This window comes from Sminthopsis crassicaudata, chromosome 2 (assembly GCF_048593235.1).
Source record: "Sminthopsis crassicaudata isolate SCR6 chromosome 2, ASM4859323v1, whole genome shotgun sequence".
NCBI lineage: Eukaryota > Metazoa > Chordata > Mammalia > Dasyuromorphia > Dasyuridae > Sminthopsis > Sminthopsis crassicaudata.
Genome location: NC_133618.1, coordinates 343722916 through 343750780, shown reverse-complemented (window position 1 = coordinate 343750780; position 27865 = coordinate 343722916). Strand labels below are relative to the sequence as shown.

The 27865-nt window shown below is 39.7% G+C and overlaps 1 protein-coding gene across 1 annotated transcript; it reads right to left on the bottom strand.

Moving 5' to 3' along the window:
* Positions 1-2071: 2071 nt before the first annotated feature.
* Positions 2072-6677, bottom strand: LOC141552831 (uncharacterized). The gene is made up of 4 exons (XM_074284794.1): positions 6611-6677; positions 4328-5369; positions 2613-3462; positions 2072-2140 (listed from the first exon to the last, which is right to left on the bottom strand). Exons 2-4 carry the CDS (start codon positions 4447-4449, stop codon positions 2072-2074), a joined length of 1041 nt encoding a protein of 346 aa, XP_074140895.1. The 5' UTR covers positions 4450-5369; positions 6611-6677.
* Positions 6678-27865: the final 21188 nt, after the last annotated feature.

Below are 27865 nucleotides of genomic sequence, written 5' to 3'. Positions count from 1 at the left end.
AGTCAGGCTATTTGCTTCTTCTTGATTCTAAAAATCAAGGAGCGCGTCTTTTTACTTACCTTTCCTTGTTCCAGCGAATACACTGCCCAGGTCCCTGTTCGGGCGCCACTTGTTGTGGGTCTGCTTCCCTGCAGCTTCACTGGAAACTGAAAGTTTCTTATTGCGCGCCTCACGCTATCACCAGCCTTCGGACGTCTCCGGCCCCGCTCCGGAGACAGGAGCGGGGAATAAGCAAACAGAGAGCCAACGTGTAGCAGAACTGGTCTTTATTGTCTGCACCCAAAATGTCTCTCCGAGCTGCCGCTGGCTATTCCTCTTATAGAGGTTGTCGGACCCTCCCTGAAACCTCCCATCGTGGGCGGGGCCAGCTCCCTTATCAATGCCTAGTCGGGTTTCTCCTTTTATGGCCAGGTGACTCATAGCTCTACACATCCACCGACACGTAGCTCTATTAATCAACCCGGAGCAACATTCTGGAGTTGACTGACATTAGGGCGGCTCCCTTCCGCACAGAGAAGATCGGTTCTAGGCCCTTTACAATTCCCCCTTTTTGTTTAATAAGAGGGTGGTCTAATACAGCCATCACAACTCGGAAGGACATAAATGGGGGTAGAGCACCAGGAATATCAATTATGAAAATATCAAAATGGAAAATATTCAGAGCACCAGAAATCGAAACACAAATAGATAATATCGAAATACATATACAACATTAGGCTCATTGATCAAGGGTTGGTTACAAATCTCCTTTGGCATTTAAGACGTTAGATGCCTTCAGTTCTGTCAGAGACCGACGTAGTGCAAAAAGTATGGCTCGAATTATCAAAGGCAAAAAACACAACATAAACAGTACAAGGACGAGGGTAACACACCCGAGAATTAACCAGTGAATTACATTGTGATAGTCAAGCCCATTCAACCATGCCATCAACGAGGAGGTCGATTCCTCCCATTGCTTATTGAAATCAATTGTCACATTCTCCAATCCATTTATAATTTTGTCAAGGGCCATTAATTCATTTTGTAAAGACGTTTGCATAGAAGCATTACGTAAAAGACGTTCAAGATATGCATAATCAGAGGAATTATATAACACAGGTAATATACGAGGCACAATATAAAAAGCTACAAGTAAGTTTCACATATTGGGACAACAAAGCTTGTTGTTTCACTAACTCCAAGGAAACATATTGCAGTTGAGTTATTTGAGAAATCAGCATAGAGTCTATGGCCTCCTGGTGTCTCCAGGCCAAGTCATTTTCAGTCATGTACTTCTGCAGCTTCTCCCCCACAATAGTTAATTGTGTATTCAGTTCTCTTATCTGGAATTCCTCTGAGATACTCAGAGCCAAGGCCGCCAGTGATAAAAACATACTGCCACCTTCCCGTTTTCCTCTGTGGTGCAGATTTTTCAACAGTCCTTGAAGAACCCCTTCTGCTTTGGTTATCTTATAGTTTGAGTTCAAACATATCAGGAACAATGCATTACCCAGAGTCCACAATTGTCCTTCAAAGCTATAACACAATGTACTATTTGGAAAAACTCCCCCTCTACAAGTGGAATTCTTGTTGCCAAAAACCCGATGCCATTGGGTAAAAGTCAACTCCCTGTCCTGATTATTAGATATATGTAACTGCATTTTTATCCTATTTGTAACTAATCCCACTTTCCACAGATGTGGCTGCAGGACATGATTAGAATAGAATACAGGAGCAATTAGTTGAGAGTGAGAATCGGCATTCCGATCCCAAAACGTCAAGTTCACAGTGCCATCTTGCAAAAATATGCTTTTCCTCATTAGTCCTGTACTGTATTCCCTTAATTGTCCAAAAACTACACCCAACTTTGAGTCTATACAACTCGGCAAATCAGTACGTTGCTGTCTCACAGCATTCATTGTATTTTTCCCATGTATTTCCTTCATCTGAACCATCATACTGGTACTTATATTATTTAACTCATCATTACTGTGTAGCAGATGACTTCTATTCAGCCTTTTCATGGTTGCACACCAATCATTCCCTTGTCCCTCAAGAACTATGCACAGTGGCAAGTGGGTTGTCATAAAAGTTAGGCTGTCTTTACTTTGTTTAAACATTTGAGGTTGTCGCTCTGGGTACCCTGGGTGAATGTGTGAGCCTACCAAGAATGAGCCATTACCAGTCAATTTTAAAGGGATACTTTCATGAACCCATGTCATCATTCGTAATTTGGGAAGATTAGGAGTTATAGCCCAATGAGTTGGTGCCTTAGCCGCGTGTAGAGTATACATTGGAATCATACCCTTGCCATCTTGTTTCTTACCCTCCGAAGGAGGGCGTGGGGTGATAGGGGGACTCTTCAATAAAAATATAACCCCGCTGTTAAAGGCTAAGGTCTTTTCCCCAATTTCATTGGTGATAATCGCGTCATAGCAGGATGCCCTCTAGGTATCATTGACTCGCTCAACTGACGCTATCAAACATAATAAAAAGGCTGTACCGTCAAATGACTGAACTCTACCTTTAAAAGGGAAGCAAGTCTGAATCTGATTAACCCTAGAGTGTTTAAAGCAGGTAGTATTTTTCCCTAGTAAACTTCCAAACCTTTCTCCAAAATTCTTTTTCCAAACTCTATGCGGCAGCACCAGCAGTTCGGTAGGATGTTCATGTAGAGGAACATTAATTATAACTGAAATATTCGTAATTGCTAGTGTCAGACCTATCTTCCATAGGTGATTCTGAATATGCCCTTCCACTATGGGTGTTGGTGCAACCAGTACCGGTGCCTCATCTGTCTCCCCATTCCAAAAGCTGATATTAACTTCTGGCAAAAAGGGCCCTTTACGAAACACGCCCGTGGACAAAGGTGAAAATAAAGGCGAGTTCATAACCAGGGTACAAGGGGGAAGGGGACTTTCAACTTTATCTTCTATCTCATGTTCCACGTGGGGAACAGCCAACATTTCAACTATCATCTCGCTAGTCAAGTCATTTAGGTCGCTCGTTTTGAGGGATGATTGCTTAATTCTAAAAGGTTCCAGCATAATGCATGAACTTATCTTTAAGTTATATGTCAGGCATAAAGGGACATCCCGAGTAATGAAAGTGAGCTTCTTAAAATGTTCCTTCCATACTTTTGATTCTTTGTACGCCCCCATCCCTTCCAAAAAGGAAACATTTCCTAACGTGGCTAATGGTATAGGCTGATGATGCCAAGTGACCATTTGAAAACTAGACAAATCTGCAATCATATTTCTCTCCTCACTCTTCACCCCTCCTATCAGGCTACTTAATCCTAACAACATGCATGCAATTTGATTCATTCGCATTTGAGTTTCTCGTCTTCCTTCTCTTCTCTTTGCTCGTTGGGTTCGGTTTTTTCCATTTCTCCTCCTTTCTCCTCTGCCCCGATGGATTCGTCTTCTTTTTCTCGTACCAACCTGGTCCTTCTGATCGGGATCCATCTTTTCTCCTTTTCCCCTGTTGAGACACAAACAAATCCTTTGCCTCTCACAATAACTTTGTAAGGGCCTTTCCAAACGTTATTCTCATCTTTATACATTATCTTTTCCAATCTTAATTCTTTGGAATCATTTTCCGATTTTTCTGTCATTGATTTTCTTTCTGGTTTATTACCTATGGTATTTTCAACTAAAGCCTTCATGGCCGGGGTTAATCCCTCATCGTCAAATTTCAAAAAATTGATAGTGAAGAGAGCTTTATCAATATCTTGTTGAGTTATTTTCTTGCATCCCATTCCCCCTTTTTGTTTAATGAGCATAGTTTTTAAGGTTCTGTTCATTCTAGTTAATTTTCTTATCATGTCTATAGACAAAGAAGGATTTTTGCCAAAAATTTATATAAGGGTTTGGCACATACATCTGTGCAGGTGCGGGGTACGGAAGGGCTTCACTAGTTGACTCGTTCCGTATCGTCTGTATCTTGACAGTTCTTTATTAATTGTCTATGCCCAGAGAGGGAGCCACTCTTCTCTGGAGCACAAACATCTCTAGGAATGGCTAGTTCCTAGCATCTAGTGTCAAAAATATACAGAGTTCATGGAACGGTCAAGTTCCCATAATTTGGAAGCTGAGGCCTGTTAGATTTGAGTGAGCTTATAATCCTAATATGAAATTTTTAATTTCTTAATCATTTGGCCTTAAGATCACGAAAATAATAAGAGGACTGAGCTAGTGGGGTGAAATTAGAGTAAATTAATTTCATTTTCCAATACATATGACAATTACACATACATAATTACAAAAAGAACAATAATAATAATATGGGTATGGCTAAACTATTAAAATAAATGGTAGCGCTACCTGATCTAAATAAGAAATCATACCAATGGTGGTTAGTATCCGATGTTACTAAATGAGAGGCCTCGATAAGTTGTCCTGCAGCTATAAGAGTCTGTATTTGATGTTCATTTAATGCGCGCTGATTAGACTCTAATAGTTTCTTCATAACTTAAGATCTGTTTAGGATATCCATATATATGAAGTAAAGCAAAGTAATCAGGTAAGACAAAAGGTAACACATGAAATTGACACATAACAGCCCATATCTTAACTTGGCAATACACAATAGTTCCAGTACACCAAAAAAAAAGTACACATAGCATTTTCAGGTCATTGTTTTTCCATGCTTCTGGTAAATTAAACATATAATCCCACATTGCAACAATCTCTGAGCATTTTCTTTTTGTATCTAGGTATACATATTTTGTAAAGAGCATTTGGTCCACTTAAATAATTTACTAATATTTCCAGTAAAACCCAAACTAGTAATAATACTATCATCAAAAATCTGTAGAAATTGGCCTTGATATTATAATGTATTTTGGTGGAGTAGGATCGTCGTGGGCAACTATTTGAGCATTTACAGTCAAAGCCTGAGAAACAGCTTGTCCAGCACTGCGCAGTCTGCTGGCCAAGATCTCAAGGTCTATTGAATTAACTATACCGAAACCAGTTCCAGCACCACCAAATAAAGTGTCATACCAGGTTCTTTTCTTTCTAACACAATTCATCAGAGGAGGAAAAGTTACATTATTGGTACAAGTTTTAGGAACTCTTATGATTGATGGAGGATGTTTTGTAGGAGGGGGAGGTGTCAGTAATAGATATTTTATCTAATAGTGAGGTTTCAATACCTCTATCAAGATTTTACATGCACAGTTTATCAGTTGCTTTTCAATGTTTGTCTCAGCTTGTTCTCTGCATTCAGTTGGGAAGTCCACACCCTCAGAGTCCACTCTCTTTCCTATGTAGCACTGCTGTATCTGGATCTGGAACAGTCCTTTCCAGCTCAGGGTCAGCTTGTCCTCCTTCCACGTCCTAACCAGGACCCCTTCTCCAAGCTAGAACTCATGCACTGTTGAAACCCTAAGGGAGAAGTCTGAGCAATAAGCCTGTTTAGTTGTAAAGTTTTCAGATGTTAAAGTAAAGGCATAACATATTTCCTTAAAAACAAATCCTTGGTTTCAAATATTGGATATAAGGAAGAATTTTGAATCCCTTTAAATCAGTTTGCTTTCTTCAACCAGAAACAGCTGCAGCTTCCTATTGCTGCTCTAGCCCTGCAAAAATACGTTCCGTCTCACAGTCACCTCTCCGTGACTACCTTTTCCAACAAGTTCCTTCTTTTCCCCACTGATTTCTTCTTGAAATCATTTGCTCCCACTAATAAATCCTTCTTAAATCACCTCTATTCTCCTGTCCCATCTCTCTGTTTCTCTCTTCCCAATGCCTACTTGCTCAAACTTTCTCTGACATACTTTAAACACTTCCAAACCAATAACTCTTCTGACTAGATGCTTCATTTAAACTATTAATTAATTTTGCAAATCAATCTCTCTTGTCCCTTTTCTTTAATCACCTTTTTTTTTAAACTTTAAACTTCAAGATTCATAACCCATAATGATAACAAGTTACCCAATGTTTCAGAAGCAAACCAAATAGTTTTTTTTTGTTGTTTCTTTTGTTTGTTTTTTTTTTTTTCTTCTGCCTGAGTGCTTCAAGGCCACTAGTAAGAAGCTTCCCAGGCGGTATTAAGCAGATAAGATTGTAATGCCATTACTCCCCTTTTAGCTTTGAAAATCTGCTTTTCAGAGAAAACTTTCCCACCAGTTTAAAATAGTCAAGTTTTTTTTTTTTCTTTTGTTTTACTTACAAATTGGTACAACAGGTTAAAAAGTTTAAAATCACAAACAATTTTTAAGACCAATACATTTTGAACCACTCTGAAAGAATTACTATTCTGAATGAATTTCAATTTCCACAATTCAGCCTGTTATTTTTCTAAGCCTGTAACACAGAGGCTGAATTCTTATCTCTTATGAGCTTGCTAACTTTTAACACAGAACAAAAAATTCAAAGCAGACAAACATACACAGACAGACCAGAGCTCTATTTTTTCTATCCAGGCTCTGCATGCTTTTAAGTTAAGATCCACTCCATTCTTTTTACGGAGTTTATATAGCTATGAAGCATATACTCCTGAATCTGTTGGCTCGATATGGGCTTTAACTATTTTTTGTCCCATGCCTCATCTAACTGCGTCTAAGCAGTCAGGCTATTTGCTTCTTCTTGATTCTAAAAATCAAGGAGCGCGTCTTTTTACTTACCTTTCCTTGTTCCAGCGAATACACTGCCCAGGTCCCTGTTCGGGCGCCACTTGTTGTGGGTCTGCTTCCCTGCAGCTTCACTGGAAACTGAAAGTTTCTTATTGCGCGCCTCACGCTATCACCAGCCTTCGGACGTCTCCGGCCCCGCTCCGGAGACAGGAGCGGGGAATAAGCAAACAGAGAGCCAACGTGTAGCAGAACTGGTCTTTATTGTCTGCACCCAAAATGTCTCTCCGAGCTGCCGCTGGCTATTCCTCTTATAGAGGTTGTCGGACCCTCCCTGAAACCTCCCATCGTGGGCGGGGCCAGCTCCCTTATCAATGCCTAGTCGGGTTTCTCCTTTTATGGCCAGGTGACTCATAGCTCTACACATCCACCGACACGTAGCTCTATTAATCAACCCGGAGCAACATTCTGGAGTTGACTGACATTAGGGCGGCTCCCTTCCGCACAGAGAAGATCGGTTCTAGGCCCTTTACACTTTTCTGTATTCTCTTCTCTTTTTATCATAAACACGAACATAAAGACTAAACAAACTTCTATTCAAATATGAGGAGATTGAGTCCTTAAGGAGGAAATCTAATTAGGCCAAAGTTATCAAGTCTTAACAATCCTAAGAGAAAACTTAGAGGGGAAGAAGAATATTAAAAAAAAAAAGAAAGATTAGGAAAAATTATGTCACTTAATCAAGGAAAAATGTACATAAACAAAACCATTTGGTAGGAGAGAGTAGCTGACACCTTTATGTTCTTATCTGAACTATTTAAATAAATAAGCAAAGAAAACTCAAAAACACACACTCATAAATACACACAGTTGAGAAAGAGGATTGTGTATCAATCTGTAGATTTCTTTTTTATCCTTTAAAAAAAACTCAATGCAATTCCAAAATGCAAACCTTCCAAATTTTCTTGCTTATCTCTTTTTTTCTTTCTGATTTTCCTTTATATTTTTAATAATGTTTCAATAATATTCTTCTTTTACCTTTTTTTGCCATTACCATAATTATCTCCTCTTTTTTACCCCAAATTAAAAAAGAAAAAAACAAATCTTATAACAACAAAATGTATTCAAGCCAAACAAGCCAAACACTGTGATTAAGTACAAAAACTATGATTCCTTTCATACCTTGAGTCAATCTGCTCTCCATCAGAAGATAGAGAATATGCTTCAAACACATCTTAGAAGAACTGCAAAGTATTCGTAAGCACATATCACAAACCACATTCACAACCACAAACACAAATCACAGATGATGAAAGAAAAGTAAATCAAAGCAATTCTGAAGTGTAATGTCACAACAAACTGGCAAAAAAATGACAAAAAACTGGCAATAGTCAATATTAGAGGAGTTATGGGAAGATAGGCACATTAATATACTGTTGATGGAGGTTTGAAAATGGTACAACCATTTTGGAAAGCAGTTTGGAATTATGTAATAAAATGAATAAAATACCCTATAAATCAGAGACTCCATTAGAAGAAAGTCTCTATGTTCTCCATATATATATATATATATATGTGTGTGTGTGTGTGTAATACATAGATATACACATACATACTGTATATATACATACATACTGTATATATACATACATATATATGCAGAGAAAAAGAGAGAAAAAGAGAGGGAGACAGAGCTACACTTTTTGTGATAGCTAAGAATTAGAAACAAAGTAGATGCCAATCAGTTGGGGAATGGCTAAATAAATTGTGGTATATGAATACTACTTAGCTGTAAAAAAATGATGTATGTCACACATATAAAAAGCTATATACAATCTGATACAAAATGAAGCAAACAAAGTTCCCTCCCACCCCATATACCTATTAATTGCAATTTAAATGGAACGAATGCACCAAAAAAAAAAAAATTAGTGGGATCAAACTGACATGGTATGAGAATACATCTCCCAATTTACTGCTTTTTGAAGGTTACAGATGTTGCTCATTGCACATGTTTTTGGACTGTCTCAATGTAAGAATCAGTTGTAATAACTTCTTTTTTCCTCTCTAAAAAATATGATTTATCAGCACTAATGATTCTTGAAGAGGAAAGGGGAGGTATATACTCTATCATAATGAAGTAAAAAACAGAAAATATCAATAAAATTTTAAAAAATCATTATTTCAATAATTTATTTCTTTTTAACTGTCTTTTATATTTTTGTTATTTCAATAATTTATTTCTTTTTAAATGTCTTTTATATTTTTGTAAGTATTCATCATTTTCCATAACTTGTCAGTTTTAGCATCTTTTAATGTTAGTTTGTATAAGTTTCATACAGTGGCATTTTTTTTCATATATGTAGCAGGGTTTTGTTATCTCTCTGTCTTTTTCAGGTTAGTTATAGTGATTTTTCTTTACAAAGTTATTAGTTTTAGTTATCAATTCAATGATTATTTTATTTTCAGATTTATTAATTTTCTGAATTGATTTGATTTTTAATTTGTTATTTTTCAAGTTTTATTTTTCTTGTATGATGAATTCACTGCTTTGCTCTTCCTTTTTTGTTAATGAAAGCATATAGAGATTTAAAATTTCCTCTAAGAAAAAGTGCTGCTTTAGCTTTATCCAATAAGATTTGGAATATAATTTATTATTATTTTCTTTAAAATATTTTCTATTTCCACAATTTGTTCTTTAATGTCATGATTCTATGGTATTATTTTATCTTCTTTTGTTACTTTGTGATCAGTGATATGTTTAGTATTTCTACTTTCCTACAGTTTTGGAGAGGTCTGTTTGTCCCAATATATGATTAATTTTTGGAAAGATGCCATGTTATAGCTTAGAATACCAAATATCTATCAGCTCTGATTTTATTTAAAGTACTTGTCTTCCTCAGAAGGGGATACATTGGAGTTTTTCCCCCAATATTATAGTTTTACTTTCTACTTTTCTCTCTGATTTGTTGATTTTTTAATACATATAATAAGTATTGATTTTGATGCATTATCTATTAGCATATTGCTTCCCTGTTGCTCTCTTTTTATTATATCTATATTTACTGGAGTCTTGTTTGAAATAATGAACGCTAACCCTCTTTTTTTTTTTTTTTAAACTGCAGTATAATAGATTTTGCTCTACCCCCTCATTCTAAATCTATGTGAATCTATATTTTAACCTCACCCAAGAGGTAAATATACTGAAAATTATAATGGACCAGAAAATTATAATTAAAATAGATCTCAAAGGCTCTGTGATGTAGTCTACAGGTATTTCTCCTTATTTATTTTTATGTTTATGAGCTCCATGAAGTGTTTAGTAGGGGATCAAAGCTCCTCTACATCTTAGCAATGTCATGATCTTTTCCTACCATAATTTTTTGTAGTGGGAAGTTTTTTTTCCTTGAAAACTCATTTTTCAAGCTTTTGTCTTTGAATAGGAGCTTTGTTTAAGAAATTCTTCTTCTTGTTTATTTTTTGAAAGAGTAATGAGTCCTTCTTGGGCTTGATGAGGCATTTGTATTTTCATGCTAACTTCCACCTTCTGGGCTAAAGTCTTCCAGGATGTGTTAGACACATGTTACATGTCCTCTGTAGAATCTCCTGACATGTTGGTAGGGTCTAAAAAGGTCAACTGTAAGTCTTTGTGCTGTGGAAAGAGCAGCTGTTTTACAATGATTATTGATACAGGTTGTTTCCTAGGTCCACACAGTGTATTTATGTATTTACCATTTGGTATTGATGAATAACAAAGACATCAGGATTTTCCTGATAAAGCTTGTCCAAATATGGATTTTTTTTTCTTTTTTTTTTATTATATATATATATATATATATATATATATATATTTTATAATATTATCCCTTGTATTCATTTTTCCAATTTACCCCCCCTCCCTCTATTCCCTCCCCCCGATGACAGGCAATACCATACATTTTACATGTGTTACAATATAGTCTAGGTACAATACATGTGTGCGAATATCACTTTCTTGTTGCACAATAAACATTAGAATCCGAAGGTACATGCAACCTGGGCAGACAGATATTAGTGCTAACAATTTTCATTCCCAAATATGGATTTTAACAAATCATTAATGTGTCTGGAGAGCATCTGCTTCTATTAAATTGCCATTTAAGTGGAAACATTAGTATTTCAAATGAAAACTCTGACCTTCTAATCTGAGGGTAGATGACAGAATTTAGTGTAGATTTTTTTGGATTATTTTATCCTTAATCAGTGTCATAAGATTATTTAAATATACTCTTTTTTCCATTTATTTTATTTTTAAAATTTATTTTTATTTTTATTTTTTTATTAATTATAGTTTTTATTTACCAGATATATGCATGGTAATTTTACAGCATTGACAATTGCCAAACCTTTTGTTCCAATTTTTCCCTTCCTTCCCCCATCCCCAGATGGCAGGTTGACCGATACATATTAAATATGTTAAAGTATAAATTAAATACAATATATGTATACATGTCCAAACAGTTGTTTTGCTGTACAAAAAGAATCAGACTCTGAAATAGTGTACATTAGCATATGAAGGAAATCAAAAAGGCAGGCAGACAAAAATAGAGGGATTGGGAATTCTATGTAGTGGTTCAAAGTCATCTCCCAGCTGATTGTAGCTGGTATAATTCATTACTGCTCTATTGGAACTGATTTGGTTCATCTCATTGTTGAAGATGGCCACATCCATCAGAATTGATTATCATATAGTATTGTTGTTAAAGTATATAATGATCTCTTGGTCCTGCTCATTTTACTCAGCATCAGTCAAATCAACTCTTAATCCCAGAAGCAAGTCTCATAGACTTTTTGGAGAAAGCTTCATCTAGTGCCATTCATGTGGAGTCTGTGCAGACACCTCCAGGCTAGCTCCACATGAATGGCACTAGGTGAAGCTTTCTTTAAAAAGTCTATGAGATAGAATAGGTCAGATCTTAGGCTTAAATCATGTGAACCCAATTCCCAGAGGTCTGCAGAATCACAAGATCAGGTTTTGGGCCCAGGTTATAGGAAGTCACATAATCTCTAAAAGCCAAGACCCTAGGTCAGTGATAGGAAATCATGTAACCCACAGGAAGCAGACAACATTGGTAACCATTGGTCAATGATGATTCCTTCCTTTTAGTCTATACAATAAAAAGACTTGGGTCTTTTGCTATTTAACCAGCTTTCCTGTTTCCAGGTTTGCAGGTTGAGCATATGTTGTGACCTGAGATGCTTCCCAGGTATGCTTGAGCCTCTTCCTGCAGGGACTAAATAAATGCTTTCTCTTTTTACCTGAAGATATTGCTACTTAGTTTATTTGGGGGAGGAGGTCTAGCACCTGTCCCACACATACAGAAACAAATTTGGATCCCTGGGATTAGCTAGATTTGGCTTGAGTCTCAGCAGGAGCCACAGATACTTTCACCTCTCAGATTGCATTTGGAGTTGGAGGTCTGACACCAGGAAAACTGAGTGAAGCCTGGGAGTGCCAGACCCTACTGTGCTGCAGGGATATAGCTTTGAGAAAGAACCAGCCCATATGTTGAGTGCATAAACAGTGATTTACGGCATCAAGCCAGAGGAGAGAACTGATGTAAATCCAGAGGCACCATCCCCCACCCCACCTACATTAATTCCTCTTATTTTAAAAAATTGAATTGACAAAGAAAAAAGAACTTAGTCATAGAAACTTAATATGGGAACAGAGAAGACCAAAGTTCATCTTCAGAAGAGGACACCAAAGTAAAATAAACTTCTATTCCAAAAAGCAACTGTTAAATAACTCCTTGCCTAGAGAAAATTTATAGAACTCAAAAAAATTAAAAATTAAATGAGAAACATTGAGAAAAAACTAAGAAAAATCATTTAAGAAAAACATGAAGATTGTGAAAAACAAGTTAACCAACTAAAAAAGGAGATACAGATTCTCAAAGTTTAAAATAACTCTTGGAAATTAGAATTGGGCAAGGGAAAATCCACTGAAGCTATGAAAGGGCAAGAATAACAAAACAGATTTTAAGAATGAAAAAATAGAATAGAATGTGAAACATCTTGCAAGAAAAACAACAGATCTGGAGAACAGATCAAGAAGAAAAAATATAAGAATAATTGTACTACCTCAAAGTTGTGACCTAATAAAGAACCTTGATACAATAATGCAAGAAATAACCCAAGAGAAGTGGCCTGGAGTGAAGGAACATGAGTGGAAAGTAGAAATAAAAAGAAATTCACCCATCAACAACTTAATGAGATCATTTGCAGAGAACACATAGGGATATCATTGCCAAATTTTGAAACCTCCATATCAAAGAAAAAAATTTGCAAGAAAAAAGAAATTCAATTCAAATATGTTGGAGCTACAATTAGAATTGTATAGGATTTATCAGCAGCCACAAAAAGACCCAGAAGATCTAAACTCATATCTACCAGAAAACAAAAGAACTAGGCTACAGCCAAAACTTTCATATCCAGCAAAATGTTCCATAATTTTGAATGACAAAAATGGACATTCAACGAACTTGCAGAGTTTCAGGATTTTCTATCAATCAAACTCAATAAAAAATTTCACATAAAAGAGCCAATATTAAAGATGTTTCAAGGAACACGGACAAATTATTTATTTATTTTTTTTACATGGGATATGTATACCTTTTAAGATTACTGATTATAATCAGTAATAAGATAACTCACAAGAAATATTGGGCAGAGTTCAAGTAAAAATAGTAATTATGTTATGTAAATGAGGTGAAGACAAAGAATAGACACCGAGGCATTAGAGAAAGGAAGCAGGTGTGTAGTTCTGAAAACATATATCGGGAATGGGTCAAACAGGCAACACTCCATATATACCATGAAGGGTATAGCACCTTCCAAAATTTATAAAGAAATAAGAGGGAGGGATTGGAGGACGGGTAGACAAAGAATGTAGGAAGAAAAGGGAGGGATCCATGAATGGGAGAAGCTTAAGTAATATAAAGGCAAATTAAATTGTAGAATTAAAGCAAAGAATCAGCAGGGATAGGAAAAATATTTGTCTATGTGTGTGGGGATGAAGTGGGTTGTGGTCCCTTTAAGAAACTGATTTGTGATTCCTTTCAGATTGATTTGTGATTCAGATTACTCCCAGCCCCTCCTGGCTGAAGCATTATCAGTTCAGGAAGCCTGCATCTTTGAGTCACAAATCCTGGTCAAAATCATCCCTTTCAATTTCTATAGGAGATCTGGGCCTGCCCCATGCCCCATTGGATCTGCACCAACTTGGGCTGTGCCAGCCCCCATTCTAATGATCTGCTCAGGCTTCCCTACTTTCACCAAGACAAGCAATATAATGAGCTTCCATCAACTGGAATATTGTTTCCAGTGCTATCTTCTCTTTACCCTCACCTATTTCCTTAACTAGACTTTAACCTTACTTCTAATCCTCATAATAAACCTCTTTTATCAATCTAGTTTTTCAGGTCTGTAAATTCCCTTACAGAGGATCTCTGATCTGCCAGAAGGGAATCCCCAGAACTCCCTACCCCTGTACTGCCACTAGATCTCATTTAACTCCTTGACCACCAGAAAACCTAATTTAATTTGGATTCCCCAAATCTAAACCTCATGGGGGGGGGCAGTATGTATATATAAATATAGTCTTTCCTAACCTGCTGGAAGGAGGTGGGGGAAGTAAAAGGGGAAAAAAGAATAAAGTTAAAAAGATTATCAGTAGAGAGCAGAAGAACTATTTACAAGGAAGTGAAGAAAAGATAGACATTCATTAATATAATTTTTTCTATATATATGTATATGTATATATATGCTTTATATACTTTCTTGAACTGGTAATTCATTGTTATATATTTTAATTTTTCTTGATTTATGCAGGGCACATAACAATATTCTCTTTTGTTTTATTTTGTTTCTATTCCTTTTCTGTTTTTCTGATTCAGTTTTGTTTTTAAATAAAATACATTTTAAAAAAGAACTATCAAACTAACTCAATACTTTAACCAAAACAGGAACTCATATTTAAAAAAAAAAACAAAAAAAAACCTTGAGAAAATTGCTCAAATCTCTTAGGGCAAAGTAGAAATAGGGAAAAAAACAACACATCAATCATGTTATGAAAGAAAACTTTGGCAGTCGTATGAAGAGAGAAATGGAAAAGACCTGAGGTTGTCGATGTGAGTTTGAAGGTCAAGAAGTGCCTTAAAGAAAAGTATCAAGTATATTCTTCAAGTACATTTATCTAGTTTTTTTGTTTGTTTGTTTGTTTGTTTTTTTGTTTTTGTTTTTTTTCCTGAGGCTGGGCTTAAGTGACTTGGCCAGGGTAACACAGCTAGGAAGAGTTAAGTTGTCTGAGACCAGATTTGAACTTGGTTCCTCCTGAATTCAAAGCTGGTGCTCTATCCACTGCGCCACCTAGCTGCCCCCAAGTATATTTATCAAATATCAAGTATATTCAAAACTTAAATAGAAAATTCAAGCATATACTTTTCTTAGGAGTTAATGAATATGAAAGTTTGGAAAGATAGCTTGAAGTTAACATAGGGTCAATTAGCTTTTTTGGGCTTCTTCTTCCAAGATATATTTTATAGGAGCAGATACTAAACTTTATCCCATAATCTACTTTGAATTGTTCTTTTTCCTACATGTTATGTAGGACAGGACAATGAAAATGTAAGTTCTGTACCAGGAAAGAGTAAAACAGAGAAACAAGTAACCCAGTTCAGACTTTACTATAAACAAAATTCTACAAAATTAAAGGCGGATTGGAAAATAATTTGCATTCTTTTGGCCAGTGTTCTAATGTTTCCTGTTGTAAAAGGTAATCCTTTTCCCAATGAGTAAAGAATGAATGTAGAAAAGAGGAAAAATGTTTTTGCTTGTACACCAGGTGGTAGCAGATTTAGTTACTCTGGGAAGGAGGCTCAGCCTATACTTGTCCCTAGATACTACAGGAGATGGACACACTTTTTGAGAGGATATTGTGTCACTGTCTCCCTACACACTCTCCCTACATACAATCAGTCCTTCTGAGAAATACAAACTGGGCCTTTTTGGACCATCTAAGAGATTCAGTGGATTTTTTAATGTCCTGTCCATTTTGTGTCTTAATTCCTTTAGCTTAAAGAAGGAAGTGAGTTTAGGTGTGCGGGTGAGTTTTAAATAACCAACTCTCTAAGAGAGAAATGTATATATGGTAAACTTTAAGCTAAATCGACATTATTAACATTTTCTCTATTTAACATTTTCAATCTAAACAACTAAAAACATACAAATCAATCTGTGATTTTTAGTGTCTGCTGATTTCTGAAGTAAAAATTGAAAAATTTACAATCTCTTCTTTCATGCCAAACAGATATGAGGAACCATGAATAGGAGAGAACAGGGGTAAACAACCCACATGAAATCCATTTCTAAAGAAAATGAACCCCAAACCCCTATAAGCAAGTAGAAGAAGTACCTAAAATAGACTCAGAAATACTGCCCATCTAGGTTATATTGTAACACATGTAAAATGTATGGGATTACCTGTCATCGGGGGGAGGGAGTGAAGGGAGGGAGGGGATAATTTGGAAAAATGAATTAAAAAAAAAAAAAAAAAGAAAAGAAATACTGCCCATCTGCAGCACTCTCCCCCAAAAGAAATGATTCATAAAATGGTTCCAGTCTCTATTGAAGATCAAAAATGACGAAAGTTCAGGGTGCTTCCATAATTAGAAATGACACTGGGATAAATTAAGGAAATGTCAGGAAAATAAGAAAGGCTAACGATTTTCTTGGAACTGAGAATAGATTGTATTGATGAAGGATAGACACTTAGTCATTATCAATGATATTTGGATTCTCAGAGTCTTTAAGCTTTCCCAGAGTTCTAGAATTAATTCTTCTCTCTTCAGCCCAGGGAGGGGGCTCATCCCAGTGGAAGACAATTGCTCTTTCTCACACAAAGCAGAAAAAGATATGCAAATTAGACTCCTCCCTTTAGGGAAGAAAACCAGCAAAAACCTGTGTCTGCAGCTCTGGGAGAGGAGCTTTTCCTTTGTGTGGCCTTTATCTGCTAAAGACTGACCGGTAGAGGCTTAACAATGGGTTTTGGACTGATAGGAATTTTTATTCTGGCTATTTTACAAGGTAATTTTGGTTTTTGACTAAAGAAACACTCTTTGAACTGATGCTTTTGTGTGACTACTGTCTTCAATGGCTTTTTCTTTGCAGGTGTCCATTGTGATGATGTTCAGTTGTTGGAGTCTGGGGGTGATTTGAGACAGCCTGGAGGATCTCTTCACCTTTCTTGCAAAGCTTCTGGATTCACCTTAAGCAGCTATAGCATGCACTGGGTCCGCCAGGCTCCAGGGAAGGGGCTGGAATGGATCTCAGCTACTTGGCCTAGTGGTAGTACAGACTATGCAGACTCTGTGAAAGGCCGATTCACCATCTCCAGGGACAATAGCAATAGCATGGTGCACCTGCAAATGAACTCCCTTAAAGTTGAGGACACAGCCATGTATTATTGTACAAGAGACACAGTGAGAAAAAGGAGTCTGAGACCAGACATAAACTTCTTCATTCCCAAGAACATTGAGCTGAAAGAAATCACTTACAACAAACTAGTGAATGAGACTGACAGAACTTTCAAGATTTGTGGTTTCTTTCCAATTCTCAGTAAGCATCTGTTCTATCATCCATCTACCTATAGGTGTCTGTCTTTCTATCTATCTTTTTTATCTTGATGAGGTGTGAGAAAGTTTCAATTCCTGAGAAACCTTAAGGCTATATCTGGGCTTGGGAGTGCCACAAACAATACTGGACAATCTGTTGGTCAGTAAATTGTAGAACTCAATGATAGGAATTACCCTAAGCTTCAATTACACTTCTAAAGTACTATAATAGCTAATCTGTGTTTCTCTTTTCTATAAATTTATGTCCTTGATTTTTACTCTGCTAAATTCCCTTGGAACTTTAACCTCCTTCAATTGGAGTCACAATTATCTCCTGGATTAAATTCTCTGGGAATGAGCCACTGTCATGCACTGTAATAAATCTTTGTCCCTTAACTTGTGAATTCTTTTGCCAAACCCATGACTCTGACCAGGAGGACTCTAATATTGTTAGGGCATCTTTCTCCTCAACATTTTTGTTGCCCAACCTAAGGTCTTCCCAAATTTTATGTCCTCCTTGTTAAGATAAGCCCATTTCATCCTATAGCTGAGGGTGTTATGCCACAGTCTCCTTGAGCTGTTCTATCTCAGTTTCCCTGCACTAGTTTCCCTCATTGTCCTGACTGAGTTTCCCTGAATTGTTCTATCTCAGTTTCCTTAACTGTTCTGCCTCAGTCCCTTAAGTCATAAACCCCCCCTCCCCCTGCTGGTTCATTAAGACTGAGGACCATTTGCTCTAAGGTTATAAATTGTCAATGGGAGAGGAGGAGCAGATTAGACTTTCTAGCTCCTAGCTCCTTCTGTCCCCAAGAATTTATGACACTGCCCCTCTAAAATATTCCAAAAGATAAGACTATCTCAGATACTTCACTGACATCTTTACTTCTGTTATTCAAACATTCTGACTCTGGCTTTTAGTAAAAATTTATAGCCTTCCCCTATCCTGACAGAACCAAAGCTTCTAATTTTTCCCTCTCATCTTCCTTTCCTTTGTCTGAAAAGCTATAAAAGTGTTCATCATTCCCCCATTCATTACTGGATACTTTGAGATGAGAGTCCTGCCCAGTCAATTAAACTCTTCAATTAATAAAATATTAAAAAACTCTCTAATCTCTATCTTGCCTCAGTTTCTCCAGCATTACATTTTGGAGGCCCCAGCGAGATAATCGAGACTGAGCACAGGATTAGAGATTAGAGATTACATACCTCTTGGTCATCAAGGCCTGGGGCGGCTCAGGATCTGAGTCTATTCCTAGAAAAATCAGCCCTCTGGATTTCTCCAGAGTCTCTGGGAAAAGAAGCAGCTCTTCAGCCGTGGACACACCTTCAGATCGATTGATTGATTCGGTTCCTGGGAGAGTAAGTTTTTGTGTCGTTTTTGACACCTGGTCTGCCTGTTCTGTCTGGTTATGCTATAGCATCTGTAAGCTCAGAAAAATAATATGCCGACGGGCATCGAAATTCTGAGTAGGGTATCATTCTGGGACGCTGGAAGATATCCTCTGGGTTGTTTTCTGTCTTCTATGTCGTTAATGTTGTGACTGCAGTCTTTTTCTGTGAGTTTTGTTCTGTGTTCTGTGTGATGTTTGTTCTATGTTCTATGTGATTTGTCTGTTTTGTTAATGTAAGAGCTCTTTTAAGTTTTAGGAACTGTTAATCTTTTAACTTGTAAGTTTTAAGAACTGTGATTGAGAAATTTGGTAATTGGATATAAGGGACAGAAAGGTTAGACTATTCTGTCAGAAACAGCAGTGTTTAAAGAGAGTAGGAATTTGTCCTCTGGTGGTATAGCCTTATATCTGTTAACTCAGCCACCTTATCATGGAAATTCTGCTTCAAAATCAATAACTGCACTTGAATGTCTTCTTAGTCATTTTTCTGAGACATTTAAACATCTTGATTATGGAATATTGTGGAAAAAGGCTAAACTGAACCTTTTGCCAGAAGGAGTGGCTCTCTTTTGGGGTAGGATGGCCCCCTGAAGGCTCCTTTGATAGGGAAATAGCTTGGGCGGTGCACGGAGTAGTCACAAGCAAGCCTGGCTATCCAAATTAGTATCCCTATATTGATGTTTGCCTGCAAGTTGTCTCTTACCCCCCTTCCTGGCTAAGAGCTGTGGCCATGACAAATGGTATTCCAGTTTTGGATACACAGTCCCTGAGGCCAGACAAGGAAAGTTGCAAATTGCCAGCAGCTCAAACAAAAACGGAGAAAAATGTTCTACAGGATTCTCTGGAAGATCCCTTAGATAATCCCTTCCCCCACCTTATGTGGGTTCAGGTCTTTATCCTCCTTTGTCTGGACATCCTGAACCCAGCCTTTCACCACCTGGGCCCCTTCTCTTTCTTTGGCGCCGTCTTCCCCTGCCTCCGTTTCTTCCCCCACCTCTGTTTCTTCTCCTGCCGGCACACAGGGGCTTGGTATAGCCAGTACAGAAGTGCTGACTCCTGCCCCTTTGCCGACTCCCTCCCCCATTTCTCTGCCTGGCTCTCTGCAGCCTCTGTCTCTCTCACCTTCCTGTACTAGAGGTGGAGTTGAATACAATGCTTCGGGATCTGTCCAGCCAACCCCGGTTCTTCCCAAACCTGTTCTGCCTCTAAGGGAGATGAGGGAGGCGGAAGGTGTTCCATTCTTAGTCTATGTCCCATTTTCTATGAATGATATTTATAATTGGAAAGCTCAAAATCCACCTTTCTCTGAGAAACCTCAACCCTTGATTAATCTCCTTGAGTCTGTATTTTATACCCACCAGCCCATGTGGGATGATTGTCAACAGCTCCTTATTACCCCCTTTACTAGAGAAGAAAGGGACAAAATTAAAAGGGAGGCCAGGAAGGCTGTATTGGGACCTGGAGGAGCATCTGTAGAAGAGCATCATGCTCAGATTGAAGTCAGTTTTCCCTCTGAAAGATCTTCCTGGGACCCCAACTCCCAGCAGGGTTGTACTGGGCTCTTTGCTTATCACAGATACCTTCTCCAGGGTCTTAAAGCTGCAGCTAGAAAGCCTATTAACATGACCAAGATTTCTGAAGTTACTCAGGGTGCATTTTTAGAAAGGTTGTATGAAGCTTACCAAACTTATACCACAATTGACCCAGAAGCTCCCAAGAACTATAGATCTGTGAATATTGCATTTGTTAGTCAATCTGCTCCAGACATACACAGAAAATTACAGAAGCAGGAAGAATTTGAGGGCATGAATATATCTCAACTAGTCTAGATAGCTCTGAAAGTCTTTAATACTTGAGACACACCAGGTAAGACATCAGGTAAAGAGTGCGCCAAGCAGTAGTAGCAGCCATGAGAGAAACAATTTTCCCTGGGAATATTTCCCAGCCCCGTGGGCGGCAGTCATTAGGCTCAGACCAGTGTGCCTATTGTAAGAAAACAGGGCACTGGAAGAGAGAATGCCCAAACCGAAATGGTCCCAGGAATGTCCTTGCTCTAGAAGGGACAGACTGAGGCGGCCCTGATTCTCTTTCTCTCTCTAGACCCCCGAGAACCTAGGTATGCTTACAAATTGGGGGTCAGCCTGTTGAGTTCCGGTGGATACTGGAGCTACAGACTCCGCTTTAACAAAACCTTTGGGTCCAGTATCTCCAAAATCTACCTCTACACAAGGGGCTACTGGTAAAATCGTTTCTTATCCCTGGACTACTGAGCGCACAGTCCATCTAGGACGTGGCACAGTAACCCACTCCTGGTTATGCCAGACTGCTCATACCCATTGCTTGGTAGGGACTTGCTTCAAAAACTTCAGGCAACTAACTCCTTTTCTGAAGACGAGGCTTCTTTAACCTTAAACCCTCCTAGTCCAAAACATCTTCTTATTACCCTCCCTCTCCAATTTGAACATATCTTAGTGGCTTCCCCTGCTGCGTCGCCCTGTCCTGCTCACTCCCCTCTTCTTTCTCAGCTGCAAACTGATTTCCCTCAGGTGTGGACAGAAAATATCTCTCCAGCTCTGGCTGCTCATCATGTACCGGTGGTGGTGCAGCTTTTGGCTACTGCCTCTCCTATTTCTGTTAAGCAGTATCCTATGTCTAGGGAAGCCCTCCTAGGTATTTCTGTTCACATTAACCGATTGAGAGAAGCTGGTATCCTAGTAGCCTGTAAGTCTCCTTGGAATACCCCTTTGCTTCCAGTTAAGAAACCTGGGTCTTCGGACTATCGCCTTGTTCAGGATCTTAGGGAAGTTAACAAAAGGTTTCCACAGTTCTGAATCCGTATACCCTACTCAGCTTGTTACTCCAACACATACCGTATATACTGTTTTAGATCTAAAGGATGCTTTCTTTTCCATACCCCTTGCTCCTGTCAGCCAACCTCTCTCTGCTTTTCAATGGATAGATCCTCAAGGGGAATTCTCAGGTCAGCTTACTTGGACTTGACTACCTCAGGGCTTTAAAAATTCTTCTATGCTGTTTAGACAAGCTCTCCATCTGGACCTCCTGCCCTTCTGCAAGGAGCACTCTTATTGCTCCCTGGTCCAATATGTAGACGATCTTCTCCTTGCAGCTCCTGATGAGTCTCTTTGCTTGAGGGCAACCCGTGCCCTTTTGCAACATCTTCAATCCTTAGGTTACAGGGTCTCTGCTAAAAAAGGCTCAACTCTGTCTTCTTGAAGTGTCTTATTTGGGGTATGTTCTCAAGTCTGGTCACCAGTCCCTGTCTTCTGAATGTATTCAGGCTATCATATCTATTCCAGTCCCCACTACTAAGAAACAGGTTCAGGAATTTTTGGGAACAGCTGGATATTGTCGCCTATGGATTCCTTCTTTTGCTGAGATAGCAAAACCTCTTTATTCTGTCACAGCTGGACAGGGTCCCCTTGTGTGGGGCTCTGTGGAATAAGCTGCCTTTGACTGTCTCAGGACCGGCTTTACCAAGGCCCCTGCCCCAGCTCCCCCCGATATCACAAAGCCCTTTCATCTTTTTGTGGCAGAAGCTAGAGGTGTCGCTAAGGGTGTTTTGACTCAAGCTTTTGGGCCCTGGCGACGGCCTGTTGCATATCTCTCTAAGTGTTTGGATTCTGTAGCAGCTGGGTGCCGCCCCCCCCCCCCCCATCTTAGGGCCATAGCAGCGGCTGCCCTCCTGGTAAAGGAAGCTGACAAGCTTTCCTTGGCCAGTCTCTTTCTATCTCCACACCTCACTCTGTTGAGGCTTTGCTCAGGTCTGCCCCTGACAGGTGGCTCTCTAACGCTCTCATTACTCACTATCAGGCCCTGCTTCTCCACCACCCCTGCCTCACTTTCTCTAAATCATCTGCCCTGAACCCTGCCACCTTGCTCCCAGATCCTAGTTCTGGCCCGGTCCCCGTGCATGACTGCTTCCAGCTCCTTGAGGATTCTCAGTCAGCAAGGCCTGACCTTTCGGACATCCCACTAAAAAACCCTGACCGCATCCTTTTTACTGACAGAAGCGGTTTTGCTGTGGGGGACACCCGTGTTTCTGGGGCAGCAGTGGTGCATTATCCTTCTCTCTCTACCCTTTGGTCTTCTTCCCTCCCCTCCTCATCATCTTCCCAGAAAGCAGAAATCGTGGCTTTAACTCAAGCCCTGTGCATAGCAAAAGGACAATCAGCTAATATCCATAGTGACAGCTGCTATGCCTTTGCAACAGCTCATATCCATGCCTCTCTTTACAAAGAAAGGGGCCTGTTGACATCCGCTGGGAGGGAAATTAAGAATAAGGCAGAGATCTTTCCCTGCTGGATTCTATCTGGTTACCCTTCTCTGTTTCTATTATTCATTGCTCAGCTCACCAATCTGGTGAGACAAGGGAAGCAGTGGGGAATCGGGCTGCGGATGCAGCAGCTCCCTAAGCCGCCATCTCCTCTTCCACCTCTTCCTTGCCTTTGGCAATCACTCCCCTTCAGAGAATATTTTCGTTTCTCAGAGGGGAGGTCAGAGGGAGGGAGCTTGGTGGTACATAGAGGACAAGATTTTTATTCCACAAGCATTAAGTAGAATGCTGGTGAAGGATTTGCACGATTTCACTCATTTATGTGAAAAGAAAATGCATCAGTTATTGAGCAGATGTTATATAAAGGATGTTAGCCAATTGATCAGAAGTTACATTCATAGATGCAACACTTGCGCTAGAGTAAATATGCAAAGAATTAAGGAAGCCCGTGTGGGAATCAGGCTTAAGGGACACGTCCCTGGGAAAGATGGGAAGTAGATTATACTGAGGTACAGACGTCAACAACTGGGTACAAATACCTGTTAGTTTTTGTGGATCCTTTTTCAGGTTGGACAGAAGCCTTCTCCACCCGAAATGAAACAGCTCTCACAGTTTTCAAACAGATACTAAATGAGTTACTGCCCAGCTTTGGTCTTCCAGTAGCCATAGGGTCTGATAACAGGCCTGCCTTTGTTGCCAAAATATCACAAGACATAAGCAAGGCCCTGGGCATCGATTGGAAGCTCCACTGTGCTTACCAACCTCAGAGCTCTGGGCAAGTAGAGAGAATTAATAGAACACTTAAGGAGTTCCTTACAAAGCTCTTCTTAGAGACTCAGAGCTCTTGCGTCTCACTCCTGCCATTTGCACTACTGAGGAGTAGATGCACTCCCAACAGACTGGGTTTAACTCCGTTTGAGATCCTGTTTGGGAGGCCACCTCCAATTTTACCCATGGTCAGAGAACATATAATGGCTGAAGTTTCTAACTCCTCCTTTATCATGTTTCTACAGGCCCTGCAGAAAACCCAGAAGGACATCTCACACCTTGTTCGAGAAGCCCTTCCAGTTCCCTCTCTGAGCCAGCGCATCCATTCCAGCCTAGTGATGCAGTCCTGATAAAGAAATTTTCTACCTCTGGCCTAGAACCCAAGTGGAAAGGACCTTATACTGTGATTCTCATCATGCCCACTGCTGTAAAAGTTGGATCAATCTCCGCCTGGATTCACTACAGCTAACTGAAATCCTCAGTCACCATTGGAATGGAAATGGAATGGAAAACAGAGATTGGTGACGACCCTCTGAAACTGAGACTGATCCGTTCCTCCCGTCCTTGATTTCCCCCAAAGACTCTGGGTGGGAAACCCTGGGAAGATTAATCCTTGTATTTGCTCTGTTATTTTGTGAGTGCCTAAATTGTCTGTATATCCCCCGCTAAGGGCTCCTTTCCCCTTTTCCCGTTTCTCCAAGTCTAGAAGTGCTAATATGGGATTTTTCTCAATTTACTTCCTCCTTCCTTTGTTTTCCAAAGCTCTGGGAAATCCACACGCCCCAAAGCCTGTATGGACAATGACCTTTAGAGACCTCGCAGGAGGTCCCTCCTTTTCTGCCACCTACTACTCAAGTTTACAACCCTCGATGACAGTACATCCCTCCCTGGCTCCCTGCTTCTATTTCAGGGCTCCTATAGCCTCCCCCCCCCCCCCCCCCCCCGCCGGCTCTAACTTTGCCCTGGTGTTGGGTGGTACTCAATCCTAGGAGATGACTACTTTAGGATGACCATCCAAACCTTTGACCAGCAGACCCAGACCACACTGGAGCCCCCTCCGCATTATCCTAACGATCCAGCAACCGTCACACCAGAAGTGGGAAGAGTCCCGAACTCTTACCCTTTGTTCCTGCCAGGTAGCACTTTCAAATTCAGCCACTACCTCCTAGTTCAGTATAAAGATCCGCCCCCATCTAAGCCCGTGGGACCTCTGGCTGCTTTACTAGTCCCACCTAGGACACCAGTCCTGGCTGATCCTATTCTGCCACCACCCTCCCTAGCTCCACAGACCCCTGCTCTGACCCAAAGTTCTCCTATTATTCCTGACCCGTTAGTCCCAGTTGACAGTCCTCCTGAATCCTTTGGTTCTCACTCTATGCTTGATTTGTTGCCCATGGTGCACTCCTATTTGAACTCCACAGATCCCCAGCTGGGCCATGATTGCTGGCTCTGCTTTAACTCTGAACCCTCTTATTTTGTGGGGATTGCCCTGACAGACCCAGTTCCTGGAACCACTTCTCAGTCTAACTGTACCTGGGAGCAGCCTAAAATCACTCTTGGGAATCTCCAAGGTATAGGAGCCTGCATGGTGACTGCTTCCAGGAGTCTTTCTGACCCTCTCCTCCAGTTCTGTAACCCCAGTTCTTTGATTAATATTTCAGCTTCCTCATCAGATGTTGCAGTTTGGTATCAAGCCCCTGAAGGTTCATGGTTTGCCTGCAGGGATGGACTGACCAGGTGTGCTTATTCTGCCACTCTCCTCAGAAGGCCAGACTCGTTCTGTGTCCTGATAGCGGTATTCCCCAGCCTGTCTGTTCTTCCATGAGGGGACGGATGGAGCCATTTTTCCCCCACAGAGACAATCAGACAGAAACGGGCTCTGCCGTTCTTTCCCCTCATAGTGGGGCTCAGGCTGGCAGGCACCACTTCCCTCAGCACTGCAGCCCTCCTGAAGGGCAGTTCTGGGTATGCTGAGCTAAGTGCACAAATGACCACAGACCTGACTCAGATCGAGTCATCCATCTCCAAACTGGAAATCCAAGTTGACTCCCTGGCTGAGATGGTACTCCAGAACCGTAGGGGACTTAACCTACTATTTCTGCCACAGGGAGGCCTGTGTGCCGCCCTAAATGAGGAATGCTGTTTTTATGCTAATAACCCTGGGGTGATCAGAGAAAGTCTAGCCCTGCTTCATAAGAATCTTGAGACTAGACGACTGGAGCAGGGACAGGGAAAGAACTGGTACCAGTCACTGTTTAATCCTTCCCCTTGGCTAACCACACTTGTTCCATCTATTGCAGAATCTATTGATTCTCCTTTTTGCCCTAGCCATAGATCCTTGCATCTTCTCTATTCTTGTCTGCCTCATCCTCTCCCAAGTGGAGTCGGTCAAAATTATGGTGCTAAGACCTCCTGGGTATCAAGAGGAAGGTGTTCAAAGATTTGAACATTTAGGAGAGAGAGTGTGGAATGTTATGCCACAGTCTCCTTGAGCTGTTCTACCTCAGTTTCCCTGCACTAGTTTCCCTCATTGTCCTGACTGAGTTTCCCTGAATTGTTCTATCTGTTTCCTTAACTGTTCTGCCTCAGTCCCCTTAAGTTGTAAAACCCCCCTGGTTCATTAAGACTGAGGACCATTTGCTCTAAGGTTATAAATTGTCAATGGGAAACTAGGAGCAGATCAGACATCCTGGCTCCTAACTCCCTCTGCCTTCAAAATTTTTTTTAACACTGTCCCTCTAAGAGATAAGATCATCCCGGATACTTCAATTGATATCCTTGCTTCGGTTTCCTGACTTTGGTTTTCAGTAAGAGTTTATTGCTCTCCCCATCCTGACAAAAAAAACCAAACGGGTTCTGTAAGAACTTTTCCACTCTTCTTTTCTTTGTTTGAAAACTACAAAAAGGTTTTTCATTCCCCCATTCATCACTGGATACTTTGAGATGAGAGTCCTGTCCAGTCAATTAAACTCTCCAATTAGTAAAAATTTTAAAACTCTCTAATCTCTATCTTGCCTCAGTGTCTCTGGCATTACATTTTCAGCAGCCACAAAAAGACCCAGAAGATCTAAACTCATATCTACCAGAAATCAAAAGAACTAGGCTACAGCCAAAACTTTCATATCCAGCAAAATGTTCCATAATTTTGAATGACAAAAATGGACATTCAACGAACTTGCAGAGTTTCAGGATTTTCTATCAATCAAACTCAATAAAAAATTTCACATAAAAGAGCCAATATTAAAGATAAGTTTCAAGGAACACGGACAAATTATTTATTTATTTTTTTACAAGGGAAATGTATACCTTTTAAGATTACTGATTAAAATCAGTAATAAGATAACTCACAAGAAATATTGGGCAGAGTTCAAGTAAAAATAGTAATTATGTTATGTAAATGAGGTGAAGACAAAGAATAGACACCGAGGCATTAGAGAAAGGAAGCAGGTGTGTAGTTCTGAAAACATATATCGGGAATGGGTCAAACAGGCAACACTCCATATATACCATGAAGGGTATAGCACCTTCCAAAATTTATAAAGAAATAAGAGGGAGGGATTGGAGGACGGGTAGACAAAGAATGTAGGAAGAAAAGGGAGGGATCCATGAATGGGAGAAGCTTAAGTAATATAAAGGCAAGTTAAATTGTAGAATTAAAGCAAAGAATCAGCAGGGATAGGAAAAATATTTGTCTATGTGTGTGGGGATGAAGTGGGTTGTGGTCCCTTTAAGAAACTGATTTGTGATTCCTTTCAGATTGATTTGTGATTCAGATTACTCCCAGCCCCTCCTGGCTGAAGCATTATCAGTTCAGGAAGCCTGCATCTTTGAGTCACAAATCCTGGTCAAAATCATCCCTTTCAATTTCTATAGGAGATCTGGGCCTGCCCCATGCCCCATTGGATCTGCACCAACTTGGGCTGTGCCAGCCCCCATTCTAATGATCTGCTCAGGCTTCCCTACTTTCACCAAGACAAGCAATATAATGAGCTTCCATCAACTGGAATATTGTTTCCAGTGCTATCTTCTCTTTACCCTCACCTATTTCCTTAACTAGACTTTAACCTTACTTCTAATCCTCATAATAAACCTCTTTTATCAATCTAGTTTTTCAGGTCTGTAAATTCCCTTACAGAGGATCTCTGATCTGCCAGAAGGGAATCCCCAGAACTCCCTACCCCTGTACTGCCACTAGATCTCATTT